Here is a 23,552-nt window from a genome sequence, read left to right on the forward strand (position 1 = left end):
TATCATCAAATACCATGCATTGATTAGATAGTAGATTCTTTACTGTTTCATTACTGTTTATTCATATTACTTTTTTATTTTACTATGTGTCGCTTGCTGCTGTAATTCTCTACCCACTGCAGGTTTAATAAATGTTTATATTATCGTATTGTATAATATTGTTTGGAGCCCCAATAGTACAACTTAAAGTGATGTTCATGTGCATCAGTCTTATATTCTTCTTATATATGTATCGTGTTTTTTAAATTATATTTTACACAGTGGTACTGCTACTAAATTATCTGAATTCCCGAGCTTAATGTAAGTAGTACAAGTACATGGACTTATTATTTGTTTATCACTGATCCACATTATATTGACCATCTTTATTGATGACAGTAACAAAGTGCACAAGCATTAAAAACAACACAAAACAAAATGACTGTATTGTTAAACCCAAGAAAGAAAAGAGAATATATAAAAAAAGATAATCAAACAATACTACTGCGGTACTCTTGACATGATTCTATCATGCAGCAAATCAATAAAGCCTCTGGAGGCAACCTGTGCCTTTAATCTCTCTGTACCATTAGTGAAGAGAATGCAACACGAAGTTCCCAAAAAAAACAATTTGGTCTCCGTATTAAGCAGTCCCCTTATATAGTCCTATACAAAGTGCTAATCAAATGAAGAATAATGTGCCTGCAAAAACTACTTTCTAACATTCAGAGGATACTAAGTAGTCAGACATAGATACACAGACTATATAATGTAAATGTATGTGCGTATGTTTGTGTGTGTGTGTATATATATATATATATATATATATATATATATATATATATATATATATATATATATATATATATATATATATATATATATACATACATATATATACATACATATATATATATATATACATATATATACATTGTTGTATATATGCATATATACATATATATCTATAGATATAGATATAGATATATATATATATCTATATATATCTATATATATATCTATATATATATCTATATCTATATCTATATATATAGATATAGATATAGATATATATATATATATATCTATATATATATATATATATACATACATATACATATATACATATATACACACACACACATACTGTATGCAGACAGGACTATAAGCAAAAAAGCAATCTCTAAAGCACCATTTTCGGTCAAAATTTTGTCAAATGTATTGCACAACAATGGGAAATTAAAAGTGATATATTTATAAATCTGCACTTTTACACTGGACATGAAAGTAATTCCAAGCCTTTCAGAATTTAATTTGCATAAAACGGCGATATCTCACAGCACAGTACAGCACTGCGTTAAATGCAGTGTTGACATACCTGATGTCTGAGTTTAAAAAAGAATGAAATATATAAAAACAATAAACTGGGGGGGGGGGTACATGTTGAAATAAATCTGTATCAGCACAACGACAAAAACATGTCAACATCACACAGTAATATAGCAAATATCCAGTTGCCTATATGTTCAGCCTGGGTCGGAGGTCCAGAGATGCCTCGCTACAAAGCTGGAGGCGGCGGTTATACAGGCTGGAGGGGACACGTCTCCCGCAGAAGCGTGCAGAGTTGCCAGGATAAAAACTTACAACGGTGTGCACTGCGGCAACCTCAAGTTGTGTGCGGTATTATGGCAACGTCCTTGTGAGGTCAGATGTCATGACGGGAGTTAGCCAGTTGCGAGACGTTTTGGAAAATGCTCAACAACCGAGCCAGTCCTTTGTGATTTCACCCAACTTGACAATCTTCAAGCTGCTGTCTTCCAGTTTGAAATAGTGGTTGCCTTTGAAGAAGTAGCTGTAATCTGTTGAAGACGGGCACAATGCACACTTAGTTATTACTGATGTCCTCATTTCCACTATAATTTGCTTGTGTAAAATAAGAAGAAACTACCATGTAAAAACAGTAAAATAATCAAGCTTTAATACAAGCAAATAGACTAATCATTTTCTATCAAAGTGACAAGTATGAGAACATGAAATCAGGCTCTGCTAAAGCCAATGTTAGGCCTCTCTCGCTCTGAATCATGCTAATCAGGATGCACACAGGCACCTCTGTAGCGGGGCACAGACGTTCTTTATATAAATATGTTTGTCCACTGTGAGGGGAAGGGCCTGCGTGATGCTTACAACAGTGTGTGTATGTTAGGAGAGCAGTGATGGAAAAATCCCTGATTGCTTGCCATAGACAAAAATCTGTATACCACCTCTATCCCCAAGGATACATGGCTGCCATGGACAGAGGAAGTTTACCGGTGGTGTCATGACAAAAAAATAGTTGCAATACAATAGTTGCAATAACGTAAAGCTAACATAATACTGAGGTATTTACTCACAGCAAATAAATGCATGACATCTGACAATCAACCTCGTTTTATATCAACATCAGGCCACAGATGACTTCCCACAGATGACTACTGTCTTTGGCCCTTTGTACTTCCTCATTTTCAGTCAGTTCCTTGAAACTGCTCATTTCTGGCTCGGTGACGTCGTTGCTCGCTGGGTTGTGATGTATGAGGGGTTTTACTGCGACAGAGCCACAGTGCAAGACTCGCTGATAGAGCTGACTGGATATTCCTGTAATCTAACCACAAGGAATGCTCGCCCGAAGACTGTAAACTAGCGCACAAAGCATCAGGTCTAAACAAGCTATACTCGAAGCACCACAACCACCACCCAGTTTTCTCTTATGTCTTTCGACAAACTCAAAGAAAGTTGTAGGTCGAGGATACTTTTGGCTATTTTGTTCCTATTCTTAGATTTTTAACTAACACATAGGCTTTATTAGAATTGGCATACACATTCAGGTACATACATGACATTGGACATGTGGGCTGTTAAAGTTGTAAAGTCAGCTTGTGGTTAAAGGTGGCCTGCTTTACCCACTGAGCTCCAGGCACAGCTGAGGACAGTGAGCTTAGCTGGCTTACTTCCTTACAATTTGTTTATTGCCATTCCAAGAAGGATTGGTACATTCGTATGGCATTCATTCACTGTTGTGTAAAACGATAACTTATGTTTGTAGTATTCATATAGTCACAAAACGATGTGGTTACTAGTGATTAGCAACACGTCTAGGGATGGTTATGTCTTTCTATCTGTCGCTCCACTACGTACATGAATGAAATATCTCACTATTACTAACTATTTAACTAAGTATGGGATGGATTTCCATGATATGTTGAACAAATCATGGTGCCCAGAGGATTAAGACTTTGATCATCAAAAGATTATCCTAACGCACTATTACAGGTTTTTTAGTTTGGTCTTTTAGTAAAATGCCTCATCAACTATTGGATGGGTCGCTATAAAACTCAGAACAGACATTCATTGTGTTCATGGGATGAATCCTAATGACTTTAGTTACCCTCCTGCTTCTCATCTTGTGTCACTATGAGGTTGGCATTTGTGGTTTTCAGTGAAATGTCTCAACCGTAACGACTTTGATGTTCCTCTTACATTTACTATAACGTCTTTAATTAACTAAAAGGAAAATGATAGCATGCTGAACTAAGATGGTGACAATGGTTACTACCTGCAATATATCAGCTTGTTAGCATTGTATTTGTAAGTATGTTAGCATGTAGCACCACTGCAGAGTCTGGGCAAATGTCCCTTGAAATAATACAGGGCCTTAACATTTACAAATTATGTGAAAAGAAAGATATTTTTTTACCAATGCCATTGAGACTGAAGGAAGAGTCGATGCCATCTGGGATGCCATTCCAGGAGTCTGCAATAAGTTTGGGGAAGCCAGGGTCCATTTTCTTCGTATCTTCATCGTATCTGTACATTTAAACAGTACAATCGTTTAATGAATTCTTCGCTACTCCATCACATACACACAAACACAAGCTACTCGTAGTTTTCCATAAAACAGTTTGTCTTCAACACTGTGAATGTGCATGTTGTGCAACAGCTAAGAGAACTGTTGTGGTTTACAGTTCAGCTGAGGTCACATTAAACACTAACTAGATCCAGACTCAGCCCAGCATTACAACAAGATGTGATGACACCAACAGCACATGCTCCGGTGTGTCAGACAAGGGCTCACGAATAGTTGTGTAAGCTGGGCTCCCCCTCACCTCCAGAACTTGTCCCCAGCAAAAAAGTAAGTCTTCTTGTTCTTCCTGAAGTTAAAGGCAGCATCGATTTTCTGCAGATCAGTGGGAAGTTCAAGGCTGGAGAGCCTCTTGGGATAGCCTTTCTCCAACTCATCTGCTTTATAGACCCAGACCTCGTTGCCTGGAATGGAAGAGTTATAGTAAGTCACGAAGTAGAACCTGAGATAAAATGACACAACTGTTTGATCGAGGTATTATCCTGTATTCCTACACTTCTATTAACCAAATATATCATATCGTCAGAATGAGATCGTCAGTTAATTGTTCAGGGTGAGTCTCTCTCATAGCCAAACCAGCCCTGCTTCTCAGGTCCTCGAAGCTGATGGATACATTATGTAACTTTCATTAGTATTCAGGAAGATTGTCATATTAGTAAAATGCAAAGAATGTATAATAAACCACTAATAACTATGTTGGAATATCTGAAGTGCCCAAAGAGTGCACACCACACACAGGAGTGCCCAGACAACATTCCTGCTTGTCCTAAAGTTTCCGTTTGTAGAAACAGCACCCTAAAGTGAATCCAAACGGTAAAAGAATGAAGACACCTCTTTATTACTCATGGGAGTGGAACTGTCTGTTTCTCTGATCACCACAGAGGGACAGGCAGGATATGAACAGGGTGACCAGTTCATGCAATATTACATACATATTCAGAAAGATCGAAATCAACCGTTTCTCCACAGTTTGTCTTCTACAGGATACCTGAGAAGAAGACCGATGTTTCCTCCACTGGGTTTTCATAAGCAGCGTCTATCTTGGGAGGTAGGTCTGGCCAGTAGGTGGCCACCAGCATAGGGCCGTTGGGCTTGCTTCTGAAATTGACTGACCTGAACAGGAACCTGGCAGAAAGAGAAGGAGTGGGTGAGAGGCTGCAAGGTAGATGAGCTGGCAGATGAATTGAAAGTGAAGGGATGGTGAGGACGTGGGGGAAGTGTGTGTGTGTGTGTCCGCGTGTTTGTGCGTGCGTGTGTAAGAGGAGGTTTTAGTGCAAGTGCTTCACTGGCCGAGCCAGCCACAATGGCCTGATTCATGAGCATCTGGTTCGCGTTAGAACTAAGGCTGCAGACGCCAGCGGAACAAGACCTATCTTGCCCGGATTTCCAATACACAGCTGCACAACAACGGCAGCTTCCCCAAACTCTTTTCCACTGGCCTATTTAAGAAAAAGAAAAAGATCTAGCAAAAAAAATGTTGCAAAAATGATAAAATATGGAGAGAATACAACTTCACTAACAGACAGGCATATCTGAAGTTTTGTATACATTTGTCAGGAAGAAAGAGGAGACATATTTAATCTGGACTAACCATCTAATTGCATTATTTTAGCAGTGTTCTTGTAGATCAATTTGTCAAGTTCATGCAGTGTACCAGCAATATCCAGAGGGCTTTTCTGTCTTTTCTTCCTGTCTCTATTTAATAAAAAAAAAAGAGGATCTGCCTGGTGGCTGTTTGAGGGGACAGATTAACAGGATATAGTCATATAGCATATATAGTGATGTGCTGCACATAACTGCAAGAAATCTTTCCAAACCATTGCTCAGACTAAAAAGCTTCAAGCGGTTCATCCATTTATCTTGTATTTTGAAGTTTTCAAAGCACAGGTTGATGACTTGCATTACAATGTAACCATAACTCTGACGGAAATATCAGCAGCCATGATGTTCCTACACACATTTTAAGTTAATAAAGTTTGAGTCCCCATAAGGATGTGATTTCCCGTAAATTATCCAGAACATGCCAAAACACTGCATGAGACTTAACGTCCCTATGACAAATCCTGTCAAGTGGAAACCTGTTTGGGTAATCAGTGGAAAGGCCAACTAACAGTTAATGGAGCATTCTTAGTGAACTGTCCTACTTTAAAGTTAGAAATAATCTTTAATATCGTCATGAAGTCAAACCCCATTTTGATCATAATTATGGCCAGCATTTTCTTCTGCAATAGCCATTCAATGTTTTCCTAGTTTAGTAATATATGAGCAATATCTTTTAATAACATCTTTTAATAACAGCCTCACTGTTGACTTGTATACACTGTTAAATAATGAATATGTCACTGATAATGCCATCAAAACATTTCCCACTGCTGTTGCTTCACATTAAAACAACTCAACTGGCAAAACAGAGTCTTTTATTGTGAAGCAGCCACAGGAAACACTCTGTTTCCTGTTTCCAAGTTTGTAACAGTGATTAGGACTGAAAATCCTTCACACCATCAACTCCTCAGCAAGGTAACCAACTACATTATAGTACCCTGTGGTTGAAACATCATTTCAGATTCAAAATGTGCATTTATTGGTTGACTAACTTCTTTATTGAAACAATTTGAGTTGGTTTGGATGCACTGTAAAGAGATACATCAGCTGTGTTTCTGATAAAGTCGCTGATAAAAAAGTCTTCAATCACACTTTTAAGGATTACAATTTGAAGTAAATAATGTACATTGCAAATAGCTTCTGTTGGCGACATGCTAGGCTACAAGCACATGAGCATTGATTCCTTGCAACAGAGTCAGTAGGCTGGCAAAACTGTTTCTATGAGACAGACTTTATAATTGCCTTCTCCCTAAGCCTCCAGACAGACACTATGCTGAGCTCAGTGAGCGCTATAAGTATTACTCACTGCATCATGTCAAGATGTGTCCTACATTATAAATATGCTGAGCCAGGAGAAAAAGGGGGATCATACTTGTACACTGGGAGAGTCTAATGAGCATTAGCCCGGGAACCCAGAGGGCAAGGCTTTTTCTCTGAAGCTATAAAACTTGGCTTGTACCAGAGCTCTATAGCTCACAAACCTGACATGGCCTTCAGGCAACTAATTAAGTCTCTGTGAAGGTCAGAACAACAGGCCTTACTGAAACTTCACTTATCTCAGACTTCAGAAAGATAAATCCTTCCCGACGTTCACTTCCGTGCCTTGAGATCACTCTGTTCTTCAAATCTCCCCTTCCTCTCAGTTCTGAGTCTGTTGGGGCTCGCAACTCACATTAAACTATCAAATCAAGAATTGCTTGAAAATATCACACGAAGCCTTGTATGGTCACTGCAAGAGAGCTACGAAACACGTTGAACATGGCCAATCATGAAACTAAATGGCCTTTCAGGTCAACTACATTTAAGTGAATGCAACATTGTAATTCTTGACATATTTCATCTATGAGACTTTCTTTACTGTCTAAAAACCATTGCTTTGGATTATGAAATTGTCCTAGCTGCAAATACCCAAAGATCGCTGCAGTACATTGACTCGATTAGATTACAATAATGAATAGTATAGCTTCAATACCCTTCATGCACCCAAATGGCATTTTGACATTTGTGTTTTACAATTAATGATCAGGGGAAATGGAATATTTTTTTCATCTCAATAGACCATGTAACATACTTGGATCAAACTGCAGTGGATTCACCCTACTTTCACACAATTTGTGGTTCAGAGAGAATGAATGTAAGTGAACAGTGGGTCAGGGGGAAATAAAAATACCAAAAATATATTTTATATATATAGTTAAGTGTCTGTTCTGCTCTGACAGTCTCCGCATATGTGTGGACGGGAGGCATGACAAGGTGAAAAGTAATTGTGTATGCAACACGTGAGCAGGATTGTGGCTTGTTCCTAACAGTTTCTAACTCAAGCTTCTCAGAGTGGAAAACCAGGATAACTGAAAGACTCTTTGGTACGGAGGTATGCTGGCCTGTTTGCTTTGGACACGTTTATGGCCATGACAGCTTCTCAGCTCTGTTACCCATTAAATTGCAAAGAGTCAATGTCATAGCACAGCTAGAAGCATTAAGAGATCATAGCTAACAAGGATGCTGTTTGTGTTTTCCATCGGGTCTTTTTCAACCACGTTATTGCTTTTTGTTCGACGTGACCTCCAGGAGAATTTGTCTGTAACAAACTTCAGCTGTTGTAATGAAAATGTTCACCTTCCCATTGAAATATAATCTGACTCACAAAGCCTGTTGACAAAACCACAACACTTCATGAAACTCACTTCTACACAGAGTCAGCCAGTACACACAGTCATCTCACAAGAGTTTGCATTCACTGGCGCCAGTGGAGAAGGAACTGTAGACTGTGTTTAGGGTTGATGAGTATTTTGGTTGTCACTGTTTGAGTAGAGGAATAGTGTATTTATCCCCCTGACTAATTGTCCCATAATGAAACGAGCATCTTAACCACAATCTTTAAGTGTCACACAACTGCACCGAGAGGGCAATAATTAACAAGAAGCCTCATGTGAAATGGCTCGTTGTTTGTGTGGAAATGATTATGCGATTCGATTTGTGTAGGCTGCTTTATTTCACTTGCACAAGTCACAAAATAGTGGCTGGTAGTGGTCAAATATACTTCATGTTGATTTGGATGGATTCTTAATGGATTTTGGATGATTTATTGACTCATGTCGACCTTGAAATCCACAAAACCGGCCTAGAAATGAATTAACCTATTGCATGAGAGTCCATGGAGCAGAGCTGTCATACCCTGGTCTGAGCAGTTCGAAGCTAGGGTCAAATGGGCTCGTCTACTGTTAATGTAGCACACACACACTTTGAAGGTCAAACAGTATTGCGACTTCCTGTTTGTTTTGATTGAATTACCTGTCCTTGAAGAAGAAGGTCTCTCCTCTAATCTGGGATACAGCATCAAACACAACTGGCTCTTTACAGATGTCCATTGGAGTAACTGGACCCTGGGTTGGAGGCAAAGGTTTGTCGGTTGGCACACCTGTTTATAAGAGATTTACCAGAATAGTTCATCTTCGAGAAAGTGATTACACACTCACAGTACATTAGTCTTTGCTGGCTTCTAATAGGAAAATATGCCTGTTCTAGCATTAGGCTTGATCCCTGTTGGGAAACTAGCCACATGTGACAATTCATCTCACCGTAGAGCTCCTGGATGCCTTTGATGTCATCCTCAGGAAGTCTGAAGTCTTTAGTGTAAGTGTAAATGGGGGCCATCAATGCTCCGGGGTCCTGAGAGTGCTCCAAGCCAAGGGCATGACCAAACTCATGGGCTGCCACCAGAAACAAACTGTAACCTGGAAACATGCAGCACAATGTGAACTGTGGCAATTGGTAGCTACTGTATACCAGTTGTGGTCCTTGATGGAGTTTGATGGTGGGACAGGACAGATAATGATTGAATTTGAATAACACTTAAACTGGTTTTTACATTTTTTTTCCTGTTTAATGTGAGTGTGCCAGTAACAAAATGGCGAATGCATACACAACTGTCCACAAATACTATTCCTACCTTGGTCTGGACAGAAACCCCATTTGCGGTCATCGTCATAGCTCTTAGTGCTAGCGCACCACATCTTGCCATCGCTGCGTCCAGATGAGGTACAGGACTCGTAGGTGTCACCCAAGAAGGTGAAGGGGAAGACACAAGGGCTTCCCTCTGCGTTTCCTCCCACCGTCGACATTGCTAGAGTTAGCAACAAAAGTGTACTTTAGAAGTGAAATGTGGAAGAAACTTTGTTCATTCATGTGCCAGAATGTTTCTTCAGAGCAGATTGTATTGTATTGTGAAATAAGCGCAGATGATTTTGCAAACAGCATCATGAAAGCACTGGCACAACACAGATGACATCAATAACTAATCCACGGGGCACACAACCAAAAAGCACCCGCCCAAATTGATTTTCTTTCAAAGAGAGATCATTTTCTATCTGGCAGACTGGTTTAGCGCTGTTTTTGTTTAAAAAAATATATAATTTCTTATTGAGCACAAGCTATCGCAAAAGGCTTTACAATAAAGCTACTTTCCTAATCAATCAGAACCAGATTAAAGCTCCAGTGGTGTATATCTCCCCCCTATACTACACTACCTCAACCCTAACCAGTCCTACTGACAGAATGGAAAATAAGCCTTAACACTGCACATTAAAATACTTTCACAGCCATTCAGTGGACCACGAGCTAGACCGAAAACCCCAGCTGCAGCATTCCTGTGTAGACCAATACACGGCAGGGCTCCCAACACGGCACATCAAAATAAACACAGCCAGTAAAACGCACCGGAGGCATCTAAGCAAGCTCATAATCCTAAAACAGGGCAAATGTTGCAAAAACATTCTGGGAAAATTCAAGGTGGTCATTTTCCATGTGAATTAACAGTAAATAACAGGAATCAAACTGAAACATTTGGGTTATATGCTTAGGCTGTTTCTACCAAACAGATAGAAACAAACATTTGAATATATCATAGGCAGACATAATCCATTAATTTGCTAAATAAAGGAATTCCCTTTTCATATGTATACAATTTGACATGTGCCATCTGGTAGATTAGCCAATGGGGAAAGGTAGCCTACTTTCAAACTCCAAGCCGAAATGTGGGCTGTGTGCACATTTATATTTTAAAGTAAACTACTAAAGTTTTACAATAAAGTAAGGAATGGAAATGTATTTAAGAAAACTCTCCAAGTCAAGCACAATCAAGCTAGCAAATAGCTAGCTAGCATAAACTAGCAGAAGTTGTTAACAAGTTATGAACGCTGTACTTTGCTTTAGCGTGAGGCTACTATCTGACATATCTTTGCCTGAGATAGTGTAGTATCATTGGCATAGTGTTGGCTACACTTATGATCAGAGAATTCAAGGTGCATGCAGATGCTTGATGCCTATTTAATGGGATACTTCAAATTCTAATAGAATAGTTTGTTGTTGCTGAATGTAGTGTATGTTATAATTTAATTAGATGGGCATAACAAAACCTGCCATTAGTATTGATATAGTAAATCATTTGACTATTAAAGGGTACAATTTTTATATTGAAATTGTCAACCCTAAACAGGACACACATACAGAGGATAATGTTTGCACACATGTCATGTCTGCGCAGCAGAAAGGTGATGCATTTTTACTTGAGACTCAGCACTACTCTAGTATGTGATCAGCTTTACAGGCAGTCGATGACACCACCTACCAGTTTCAGGGCAGAACCCGAAGGTTGTGTCCTTGTCATAGTCCTCAGTGGTGGCACACCAGCGGTAGCCATCATCTCTGCCTTGAGTGGTGCATCCGTCATACCTCTCTCCCTGAAAGGTGAAGGGGAATTTACACGCAGCGCCTTCTGCGTTTCCACCGATGGTAAATAATACTGTAAAAGAAAAGAAAAAAAAATCAACACATACAAAGAGGTGTTTTAGTGAAAGTTACAATAACATGACATTGTGCACAGTTCATTTTTCTAATTCTTATGAAGAGCAATCTGCAATTCCTTCAGGATCATTGCCAGCAACTAAGATCCTTTTGAGTGATAATGTAAGCTCAGAGAAGAGGAGAAATTTGAATAAAGAAAAAAGGTGGAATGGAACTTTTTTGTTACATCGATACAAAAGCTTAACAACACAGACGGCTCCAGTACAAACAGGCCTCTCTCATGTTCTTATACGAAACAACTTGGTACATGTGTACTTTGGCACTTAGATGTAATGGGCATGTGATCATGTTAGTACCATGGACAGCAATACAACACAGATAAACAAAATGTTTAACAAAGCCCACTGTTCTAAAGTGGGGCAGTGACTTGGAAAAGAAATATTCCATAAACCACTCCAAACAGAAAACAACACTTTCCTGGCATACTGTTTAACCTACTTTCTTTCTGTCAAAAATCAGCAGAGCAGCTGTGGATATAGCAACACATTTGGTATGAAGTATTACTTTGCCAGTATAGAAGACACCGCTTCAATTCCAGATGCAAGTAGGGCGTGACACCAATGCAGCTGAGGTCATGCGGGGCCGCAAAAGTACAAATTTACAAATCTCAGAGACTTCAGCGAAATGTGTTCGGGCATTGTTACATCGTGTTGTTACGTAAAAAATAGAGAAGAGTTCAAACTTACATTCATGGGGGCAGAAGCCATATTTGCCTTCTTCATCGAAGTTGTAGGTGGTCGAGCACCACAGGAAGCCGTCGTCACGGCCCTGATTTGTACAGCTGTTGTACTCAGTGCCCATGAAGGAGAAGGGGAACTTACAGAACTCCCCATCAGCATTCCCATACTTCACCTTCACCACTGTAAAAAAAAGAAGGGGCATATTGACACTTGTCCACATTGTAACTAAAACATTTTCTTTTACTTCAAATTTTGTGTGATATTACTGTCATCCATAGACTATGGACAACCATGGAAAAGTAGCCCCTTAAAAATGGCAAGGAGCTCAGGAAACTATTCTATGTGCATTGTAGTGAATGGGATAAAACTTTTAAAGGCACTGATAAAACAAAAAAAAATCTTTGTGTCATGAGACACATGAGGTTTATAGATTACTTTTGTGCAAATGATAAATTCAGGCAAGACAATTCTGAATAATGGGAAATACATTAAACTATCTGGGTCAATGCATCCAAATGCAAATGCCTGCAACAGAGATTTATTTTTCTTCTATTGAGCTTCCAGATGGCTGAGGTTTGTCATATCCAGTGCCAGAACATTCAGACAAAGTTAACAAAATCCAAACAAAGTAGTTGAAAATGTATTAACAGTGTCATTTTTTGTGTAGCTCTTCCCAGTCATCTCACCAATATAGTACCTGTACTTTGTTTTGAATGAGAGATTGAAGATGGTTATGCAAAATGCACCTATTTGGCATTCAGTGCATCTTTAAAAAAAAGATCTAAGTTGTAAAAGATTGCAGCACAAATCACAAACAGATGTAGTGGAGCTATTGCAGTTAATTTTTTTTTACCTTGGCCATCTCCCAGCGTCCACTGCTCATCATCATCAAAGTGGGAGTCTCCCCCAATTCCTGGCCCTGGAGCAAAGGCATGAGCCAAGAGGCCGTCTTTGCCGTCGAAGGGGTATCCGTCTCCGTGCTCTGTCGATGGCTTTCAACATTAACACTTCAAGACAAATATCACAAGCAATGTTCTTCTTTTTAAACAACTGGTACAGATGTGCAGCTATTAGTTCGCCAGAAAGCGGTGAGATAAATACATTTCAAGAGAAAACACCAGAAGTATCAGTCTGGAAAATATTTGGGCCATAAAGTGACATCTTTGTGATTCACATCTTCTGAAGTGGCCATATTTATTCTCATTAGATTCCTTCTTGATGGGGTAAGCTACCATGAGACAGAAGATACCATGACACTGTGCATACGTATCTAATGGCTGTTTTAGTTGGAATGGCGGGAATGGCCTGTGTGAAGAAGTGTTTCTAAAATATAGGCTGGCGGTGCGCGGACTTACTGTGAAGACACGCCAACAGGGCAGTGAACTTGTTTTCAACTGTTTCCTAACTTGGTTTATGACCTAACATGAGCTGAATTTATCCTCTTGGAGGCGGAAAGCAACTTCATGTTATCACAACTTAGTTATTAGTGCTTGAATAGTTTTATTTGAACTGTTTCTTTGCCACATTAAGGCAAGTACATTTATAAGTATGCACTAATGTTTCCCACATCCCAAAACAAGCAATGAAGACAAAGCCGATAAATGGGACAGTTGCAGTCAGCAGGGTTTTTAGACGTAGAAAATAAACCTATTTTTTACTATTTGAATTTAATGAATTAATTACCTGATGATAGTTCAACTGAGAAAAGTTGTCTTTTAAGTACAGCTCTTGATAAAGACAGTGTCCATACACTGTCTGTTGTCTAAATACATGCCATACCATTGCGGCCAAAGTTAATCATGATGTCAGCCTCTCCGTCCATGATGCGGGTGATTGTGAGTGGGGTGACGTCACTCCACACTTTGAAGGCTCTGAAGAAAGCGTCATTTATGACTCCCTCATCCAGGTCGGGAGTGTATCCCAGGATTCTACGGAGTCAACAGAGAGTCAGTTTCAGTCTAAAACAAGACAAAGAAGGACAATATATTTTTTAAAAAAAGATGTTTGTGGCTGTGTGAGTGTCATGTTTGGAAAAGTGTGCAGAAATATCATAAGATCTATTTTCTCAGTTTCAGATCACGGACTAACTAATTCCTAATCTAATGATTATGCTTCCAGAAACAGCTGCAAACCCTGTCCCATGCCTGTCGACACAGTCCTTTCTTAAACACAGTCTAAGATCTCTGAGTTGCTGTTGTCTTTGGCTCGCGGTCTCCCTTACAAACACACAGGCAGACGGGCTGGAATGATCAGGGCACAGAAAAACCGCTGATATAAATAAACCGATTCCACATTGTTGTAAACCTCAAACAGAACGAAAACAAAAGACCTGACACATACTGTGTAGGAATGCTGGTGTATGCGAGATGCAAGATGCAAGCGCACAGCGACTTTGTGGACTGGGGGGGTGGGGTGGACTGGAGGTTGAGGGGAAGGTGTGGTGGGACGGGGGGTCAGGCGGGGCCAAGCTGTGGTCCATCTCACAAAGCAAACAGACTCCGGCTTTGTATTTATACTTTTGTGCACTCATCAAAACCCCCTGTGGGAATTGAACCTTAGCGTTGTGGAGTGACTTCGATCTAGTCCAATGAGTATTCCTGGTTGTATTTATGGGCAGCGGCTGGGTGTGGTCAAGTCATTGTACCTTTCTGTGCTTGGCAAACGTGCTGATGTAATGCATGCAACGCATCTCAAATAACCTAAGCGTTAGGCTCAGTTGTAATGTTTTTGCCTTCTTTTATTGGACCATACTCTAAAAAACTTCCATGATTTCATTACTAATTCCACTTTGGAATGAATTGGCACCTACTGCCATTATAAAATACCCAGTGCAGGATTGAATTTCTCCATTAATATGCAGGATAATCCAATGCTTGTTCAGTCAATGTGTAGGTAAAGTTTATTCCCTGACCTGTAAGTGATGTCTTTCTTCTGCCACATGGGTTTCCTGTGGAAGAAGTTGTAATTGGCCACATCTGGGACACCACAGCGGGGCTTTTTCATGATATCCACAGTTTTGGCATCAATCTCTCCAGTTTCTTGCAGAGAGAAGAACTTTTGCATTTTCTTCAGGGTGTCCTTGAGCACCATAAGGTTACATCTGTCTTGTGGGCATCCATAGAACTTATTCAGATAGTGCTTAAGGAGAAAAATACACATGCAAATGGTTAAACTCTCCGGGTTAAGTACGTATGAAGTGATTGCAATAAATACATAAACACATGAACCATGTACAAACTATTCCCCAACAGTTTAGTTACATTCCCTTATTACTTTACATATACTGACCCCTTTAGACATAGTTTGAAGAAAAACTTACCAGAGCAACTTCTTTGTCTGTTTTTGGAGAAGTGTCGTCTCCAGGAAACCTGATAATAGGCGAAGGGGCAGCATATGTAGCTTGAAAGGCGATGAACTGAATCACAAACACTTTGAGAACAATCCGACTACAGCTAAATATCGTCGGTAAGGCCATTTTCCCAGTTTGCAATGGGATGGTAAATGCCGTTCGCTCGGAGCTGCACTTCTTTTACCCGTCAGCTTTTTTTTTTTTGCTTCTCCTCCTCTACAGGATTTTTTTTCTTCTCCTCAACGGGACATCCTGCACCTCAGCTCTATGAACTTTCTCAGTTCTGCTTGCACACGCACTTTTTTCCCCCGACGGCTTTCTGCGCAGTCTCCAGGAGCAGGGGAGTCTGCGAACTAACGCAGGGATAGTTGTGGGATTACTCATATTGACTTCTCAATCAACCTTGATTTTACAAACGTTTTCGGGTAGCTCGGGATTAAAAGGTGGCCCATAATGTCCATAGACGACGGCTGATTCGATCCATTTTATTGCAACTATCTTATGTGCAGGTTGAGAGGGGCTGTTTTTGTTCTAAAAAAGCATGCTGCACAGTGCAAACTGATAGAGCATGAAAATTAAGAAGTGGGTGTTTCCTGTGCCCCTGCACATCTATGTATTTTAATGAGCCTGCGTCACTTTTTTAGTGCCGCTCCTTCAGCAGTTACTGTATCGTGACACTGTTTTCATGCCGAGAGACATGTATGTGAAGTGAGTGACGAATTCTTCCGCGAACTGGACTCATCTCTTTTCTTTCAATGGGATTGCATTTTCTACATCATGTAAATAAGACATCACTCACTTGGGCTGTAGGGAAACAGAGACACCCAGCTGAAGAAGCCAACATTCATTCAAAGTGTTACATTGACACCTAGTGGCGGGATGTGGAAATTCACCTCGTATCAGTTTGAAAAAGATCCAGCTGAAACCACAAACCTTGGTGGCCTGATTTATCCTTTTTCTATATACATATATATATATATATATATATATATATATATATATATATATATATATATATATATATATATATATATATATATATATATATATATATGCACCATATTTTAACCTCATTTATTACAGTTAAAGTTGCTTTTACAACGAGTCTCAACTTGGCGGCAGGTCTGGGTGGAGGGGCCAAGAAAGCAACTCAGATTACAACCCACACAGTGTGAGCGACTTCATGCTCTGGGAGACTTTCCTCTGCTACAGCCTCACAGCAAATGGTGTTTTGCTGCTATATTAATGCTCTGAATCCCGAATATTGTACCTTTAACCCATAAGCTTGGAAAATGAAATCCCACACTGCAGATGAGAAAACGGTGTTGTGACATAACTATGTGCATGTAAAATGTTTGCTGATGTTACCACAGTCCAGTGAGCTGGAAGTTTAACCTCCAGGATAGTTTTCAGAATGCAGTTGACATCTTTGCTCGTTCGCTCCGCCAGAACTTACTCACCCTTTGTTTTACATATTATTTTAAACATGTATTTTATTAGCTATAGTAAGTTAGTATATTGTCTATGCTGTGATACATTAGAAGATTTCTTAAAGAAAATAGCAAGTTCTGTTACAACCACTCAGAATAATGTATTGTTTTATGTTTTGTTTATTTTTATAATTTCTTTTATGGCTTTTTCCATTGTACCTTACCGGCCTCTGGGGGGGCATTATCATGTGCTGCATGAAACCCTGTTGCGGCTCACAGACTCATCGCAGTCTGAATGTTCCGTGAAATAAGATGCCAGAAATTCAGATGGAAAAGCAGGTACTCCCACACAATCCCTGACCAAAGGAGGTCGGTTGAGGTTGCATCACTGCCCTCTGGTGGCTGATATAAGTAGAGCATCTCTTTAAGATCTGAAGCCCTTGGAGCCAGTCTTCTTTACCGACTTGCAGTCTTTGCTATAGATTAAGGATTTACTCTAACTCTCTTTGACATCTCTTTGTTTCCGTTCTCCTACTGGATTATGCTGAACATCATAAGACAGCGGACTCTTTAATGGCCTACAGAAAGCTGAAAGACTTTTCTTTCTTTTTTTCCGCAAAGAGATCTGACAGATGGATAGCTCACAAACAGGATTTTGTGGCATATCTAGCAAAGCAATTTCCCTTCCCTTTAGCCAGAGTACAGTTAATTTTTCATAGCCGGGGCTGCTGTTGGTGGTTGCAGAGTGAATTTAACATCCATTTTCCAACAATATCCAGGGCCTGTCACTTTGGAGCAGGAGCTTTATTTCATGCACTGATACATGCTGCCGTCTCCTCTAACTGACACACTCACTGTGATCTCTGGCAGAGCCGGGGAACAGAATGGCTACCTATTAAATGTACAGGGGCCTGCCTCTCCAAATAGAAAACGCTGAGATGTGAAAAGTTGAGCCACAGCTACAGTAATTGAACGCCTTTGTGCATATGAATGCAATTTTGCATGCGAAAGTGGCATAAAGAGATTTAGATGATAAGGTTTGATTTGCATGTAAATTGTTTTTTTTTGTTTTTTTCGCCCCCCGTTGAATGCTTACGCTCCGTCTAGATTGAAGTACCACACAATGTGTGCCTGCGTGCGTGTGTGTGTGTGTGTTTTGATGAAATACTGTTGGCTTTTGAAATAAAGTGTCTTGTTGCTGTTGATTGCAAGTGCATCCCTCCCATTTGTATTTGTTTGTTGCTGAGATGACTGATTCCAACGCAATCATGATTGTATGCGATGCTTTACATTGGTAGAGCTGATTTGTACTTCAACGTTTACACCGCAGCATATAAATTGCGTACATCACCTTGATTACGAACAATTTATTTTTTAGTTTGAGCGACTTTTAGGGATGACTACATGTGGTACACATGCAACTTAATGCAACGCTGCCACTCGCTTGCTCTGGTCCTATACACCGCACAAACTCATGTCATTAATTATGAGGATGAGTGGCTTCCTCCAGCATGCCAGCATGGCCTCCTCTCGCGACTGGGAATGGGACATTCTGGACATGAAGGCCAGGCGTATCAAGGCTCTCCAGCTGGCTGTGGATCTTCAGGCCTACTGATTGACCCCAGTCCAGCTGAACAGACCGGAGCCCATGGATGTCACCCTCTTCCCTCACCGCGGTCCACTGGCTCCTGCACGGACCCGGACAGATTCTCTGATGGGTCATCAAACCAAACTGCCTGTATGATTGGCGAGCATCAAGGTCGTGAATGACAAATATCACAGTCCCACTGCTACCCCACCCGCTTCTCTCCTCTCACTCCAACTCAGAAAGTGTGTAATGTGCAGTGCTGTTCAGTCCTGGCTTGAATACATAGTTAGCCTGGGTGTGTAGTTAATACTGACACTGAGTGGTTTAGAATCAGTCTATTGGCATTGTTTGTTTTATGTGCTTTGCAGGAGTAATTAAGCAATGGTTGCTGAGTAAATGAATGCAGCAACAGCCCTGTCAATAAATCTGTTTCAAGATAACTTAATTTGGCTAAGCACTGTGTTACAGAATACTGTGACACATATTATATCACTCGGCTGGAAACATTCTGATGATGAATTATTGAACATAAATCCATTATCTTGAACATATTTTATTTATGAATGCAGCAAGACACTGGAGGACTTTAACACTGCAGGGTAATTATTGTTCCACATTGTGTCACCACTCTTCTCTCAGATGCAACTGCCAGAGCAAACTGCAATGAATCAAAGAATTGCAAGTTTTGATTGACATTTTGTGTGTGCACAAGGCCCAAAGCGACATTAGCCCAATTGCTTTATTTAATGCTTTCTCCCACATTCTGTTTCTCTTTTAGCATGCCTTGTAAACACTGATGCAATAATGCATTCCATTATACAGAGGAGAGGAGATGAGTGTCTCTCGTGGCTCCTCTCCATCTCAATAATAGGTCAACAGCTGTATTTAAAAAATTCATCACATTCTTGGCAGTTGCAAAGGTTAGTCGCAACGCTCAGAGATGCAATATTGGAAGCTCAGATCAGCAGCAAATCTCGGCGGAGATGAGGAAGAGTTGCCTTTGATGAGTACAGCATGTAAATGATTTGTGTGTGTTTATAGGACACGGGGCTGGCCCTGCCTCACTCCAAGACAGCGGTGTCGGCACCACTCTGTGGCAGAGGCTGGCAACAGCAGATGGAAATAACCAAGCGAGGGAGGGCTGACCCCGCTAGAGCTCTTCACAGTTTGTACTCTCTTTCTTTTTCCTCTCCGAGTCTATCGCTGTTTCATTTGAAGACTTGTTTGATTATTTCTTTATTTCAGGGGAGTTTGAAAAAGGTATCTGTCACAATATCAGAGCTCCTTTGCCCGTGAAACATTCTAATGTGGTAGTTTCACAATGTTTCTACTCACATTTCTCAAATCTCCTCGTACCTCTCAGGTCTATTGTGAGCTTTGACGTCAAAACTCAGGACGACTAAACGGCGTATTTGCTATGTTTCCCGACAGAGACATCATCTTCCTGTTAGTGTGATCTTTTAGGGAATTGAAATATTGATGTCGTTCTCACATCAAAAACAAATTACTCTCAAAGATATCTTGAGGTACGCGGACACACAGATGAAATATGAATGTCGACCATGGATTGCTTTTAGTAATTCTGAAATATTCACAGAGGTAATTTTGGAGTGCAGTGGCTCCTGCTTGGTGTTCGCATGGTGACACTTGTGAGATACATTTTTTAGCAGTGATTTGATTTGGCCGTCACGGTAAATGGATAGCTTTGATAAGTCAGGAACATTGGTACCTGGATTGTTGGATGAAAAGGAAATACTGCATGATGCAAGTGAGTGAAAGGAGTGTTGAAAATGCTGCCGTTTGTCTGATGCTCCTGGCAGTTCAGAGAGCCGTGCCGCCGATGAGCTATTATGTTGTTTGCACATGTCGGCTTCAGAAGCTTCTGTCACTTTTAGCATATTAATTAGAAAACCTGACAATAATTATTACTTCACCCCAAGGTTCATTCTTCACTGGGAAAATGTATCTGATACGAATTTGTCTCATAATCTGAGGGTCCCACCTCAGCCAGAGTTCATACATTAACAGCAGCTTTTTATGCTAATGCTGATTTTTCTCCCTTGGAGTGTAATTAGGAATGAGAAAACAATCAGAAGATAAATAATCGTCTATTAAAAGAGAATGAGAAGAGTGTTGAGACCCTGCGGGAAATCAGATTCGCGATCATTTCCTTTCACTCATTAAAAGAAGAAGACGACAACCAGGCCTGGCAACTCCTTTCCATCTCCCCCAGCTTTAGAACTGCCTAGCCTAGTTTTGGGAAGATGCTGCACAGTCTGGCGAGGTCTAGAGCAAGTTGTCCCTCGGGGTGAGCCGGCTTTCATTCAGGGAAAGTGGAATACACCCAGGTAAACAGCTTTAATCTGATTTGAGCATGCAAACAGACTAACTTGATTTGATGTGTATATTTCTGCATTCCTACATAACAGCAGCAAATTTCAACAGCTGGATTGAATTAGTTTTTGCTTTGACTTTTTTCCTCTTAAATTCAAACATCAGTCACATGTGAAGTGGCTCAAACAAATCCCCACAGTCACCTTCCCGAACCTGCTTCCTGGAAGATAATACAGTAATGCCTTGAAAGCTCAATAGGCCATTCATTATTATGGTTTGGGCCCACCGTCACAAATTCCAGACAAAAGTGAATTTCCTATTCCCTGTCAATAACAAGCTCGATGTCACCTCTGAAGGTGAGGGAGCATGATTCAATAAAGTTTTCTCTTTTTTTTTTCCTTGACCCCCAGTCACCTTGTTAGTAAGACAGAGTTGAGTTACAGTACCCTACAGGCTTTCCTAGAACACACGAGACTATCTTGTATCAACCTCTGATAACACAGCTCAACCAGGATGGAGCTCTCTCCACTGTTGAAAGATATATATTTTAGGTTCACACAACTCTTCAAGGGACAATGCAGATCTTACTTCCACATAGCAAACTAGAACTGTCACAATTGTGCTGCTGTTGATTCCCAACAACAGCTTCTATGTGGCTTACCCAACCATGAGTCCCGTGTCTAGACCGTATGCATAAAAAACATATTTGTTGTGTGATTTCGCAGCAGACGTGAGCTGATGTGTGAGCCAGTGTTCGGACCCTGGAAGCCGTGCCTCCTCCTATTGCTGCTACCTGTGATCTGAGTCTTGTCGGGCCGTGTCTGCAGCCCACAGGCCTCCTGTGTCTTAAGTACCGGATAGCATGCACTTCTCCGTGGTGCATGTTTGCAGGATATTGAAAAAGACCTTTGTCAGGAAGCTGAGGCCCACTGGTCATTGGGGAGCTGTGATCGTGCTGCTCCAAATGACCATATCAGCTTTCTCTATTCATCCTAGTAAACAACAAAGTCAGATGTGTGGCGGGTGACACTCATGCAGCAGCCTCTTTTGCTTTAACACATTTCAAAAAAAGATTGTATGTTTTTTTATTGTTGTATAAAATAGTGTGGGAGGGGGTAACATATCTTCCTGAGTGCATTGTGTTTGCAGCATTGAAATGTGACTAGAAGTGAATCGATGCACAAGGTTGCGCTGTTGCTATTGCTATGCGAGCAAGATAGATGGCTTACATTTAATTTATATAATATTCCCCGTAGAATCATTTTTATTACGTGGGATCCTGGTAGGAATATTTGGCCTATAAAGAAATTAACTTTGTCTCTTTGCTAAGTACACCAATGCATCAAGCCATTATCTCTGTGATAGATGAATCATATTTTATATTACGCAAGACAAATGTATTCATATTGCATATTTTTCTAATTTTTCCTGTCTGACCATCTGTGTGTGTTACGTCTTACCAAGATTAATCCGCTGATCCTATTGGGAAAGAGGGCAGGTATTTTCCCCTCACACACAGTAGTAAGTAAGAGCTGATATCAAAGCATAATCCACCGCATAATATTTGAGATCTTTGTAATGTATCAGGGACAGTGATTTCCACAATCGGGCCATATTGAGACCCGATTTATTCTGTATTATTATTTCATTTGTGTGTGTGTGTGTGTGTGTGTGTGTGTGTGTGTGTGTGTGTGTGTGTGTGTGTGTGTGTGTGTGTGTGTCAAGACCGCGCAAATGGGGGCAGACCACAGCCAGATAAGTCATATGTGGAGCACTGTGAATATCATTGACATATGAAATATGACTTTATGTCCTTGGATCGGTGTTTTAAATCATTTAAGCAGAATGACCCTTGACTGGATTAGAGAGAGGAGGGTGAACCGGGGGAGACACAGGGCAAAGGTTGCCCTACGACATGGTCACAGTTGACCCATTTTCCATCTATCCTCAGCAACAAAGATCTGTTTCCCAGGAAATTGCAGTTGATCTCACCTACACCTCTTTCCTTTTTTACTTAAGTGGCCCTGGGTGAGGTGTGATTGAAGTCAGACGATGATTTACAAAGACAACACTCACCTAGCGCGCTGTTCGGCCTGTTACAACCACTGTCTTACATGTGCCCTCCTAAATTCACTTATGTAGAACACTTGTGTTTCCCAAGGCGTTAGACAGGACATGTGGATGCACAGGCAGATTACAAACTAGTGTTAATGATCGACCTGTCAGGCTGAATCTGTATTACTTAAACTCCCGGTCCTGCTGTACATGATCAAAGCAATGCAAATGCTGCGGGGTATTGATTTCTACAGCGTCTCCGCTCTCGCACTTAAATTACACCCCAGAACTACTGTCATCTGAACAAAGCCTTTCTATGTTTTAGTTAACGTTGAAACATCTTTTTGCGTGGTGTTTTTTTTTTGTAAAATGGGAGTGATGGTATCTTCTTTGATGTTGTTCTGTAAGTACAGTCAGCTAAGAATGTCTTTAGTATGCTTTGCAAAATCAAGTATTTAAATCCGTATATCCCATGGCAAATATGAAATATGTCAATTGAAGATCAGGGGATTTAAGAGGATACAGCTGAAACAGATGGTTCTCTATGATGTGTCCTAAATGCTAATCCTGTCAACCTTTTACACTGTGACATATTGTGAAAGTTATATTCTGCGTGGTGTTGAGCGTCCCCTCTGTACTCTCTGAAACCATGTCCTGACAAATGATAGGCTGTCCCCAAAAAACAGGACATTATAGAGAGTGAACAGTAATTGATGCTGTTTTGATCAAGAAGTCTGTCCAAATTTGGTTAAAACTCGTGTTGCTACTCATGAAGAAT

General features: G+C 40.4%; 1 protein-coding gene across 1 annotated transcript; it reads right to left on the reverse strand.

The window, feature by feature from the left end:
• Positions 1-1,117: 1,117 nt before the first annotated feature.
• Positions 1,118-15,757, reverse strand: mmp2 (matrix metallopeptidase 2). Its single transcript, XM_068605184.1, has 13 exons — positions 15,338-15,757; positions 14,930-15,156; positions 13,798-13,946; positions 12,872-13,000; positions 12,025-12,198; positions 11,103-11,276; positions 9,426-9,599; positions 9,055-9,210; positions 8,768-8,894; positions 4,863-4,999; positions 4,119-4,278; positions 3,710-3,819; positions 1,118-1,838 (listed from the first exon to the last, which is right to left on the reverse strand). Exons 1-13 carry the CDS (start codon positions 15,491-15,493, stop codon positions 1,735-1,737), a joined length of 1,977 nt encoding a protein of 658 aa, XP_068461285.1. The 5' UTR covers positions 15,494-15,757; the 3' UTR covers positions 1,118-1,734.
• Between the last annotated feature and the right edge of the window lie 7,795 nt (positions 15,758-23,552).

This window comes from Clinocottus analis, unplaced genomic scaffold, assembly GCF_023055335.1.
Source record: "Clinocottus analis isolate CAN_PGR_092001 unplaced genomic scaffold, fCliAna1.0.p SCAF_1, whole genome shotgun sequence".
NCBI classification, from domain to species: Eukaryota; Metazoa; Chordata; class Actinopteri; order Perciformes; family Cottidae; genus Clinocottus; species Clinocottus analis.

Bases quoted from the DNA above. Each gene is read 5' to 3' on its own strand.
- mmp2 (XM_068605184.1), bottom strand. From the start codon at position 15,493: ATGGCCTTACCGACGATATTTAGCTGTAGTCGGATTGTTCTCAAAGTG. The intron at 13,947-14,929 runs GTCAGGGAATAA...TTGACTCCGTAG, and splicing joins AAGAAAGACATCACTTACAG to AATCCTGGGATACACTCCCG. The intron at 8,895-9,054 runs GTGAGATGAATT...TCTTATAAACAG, and splicing joins AGGCATCCAGGAGCTCTACG to GTGTGCCAACCGACAAACCT.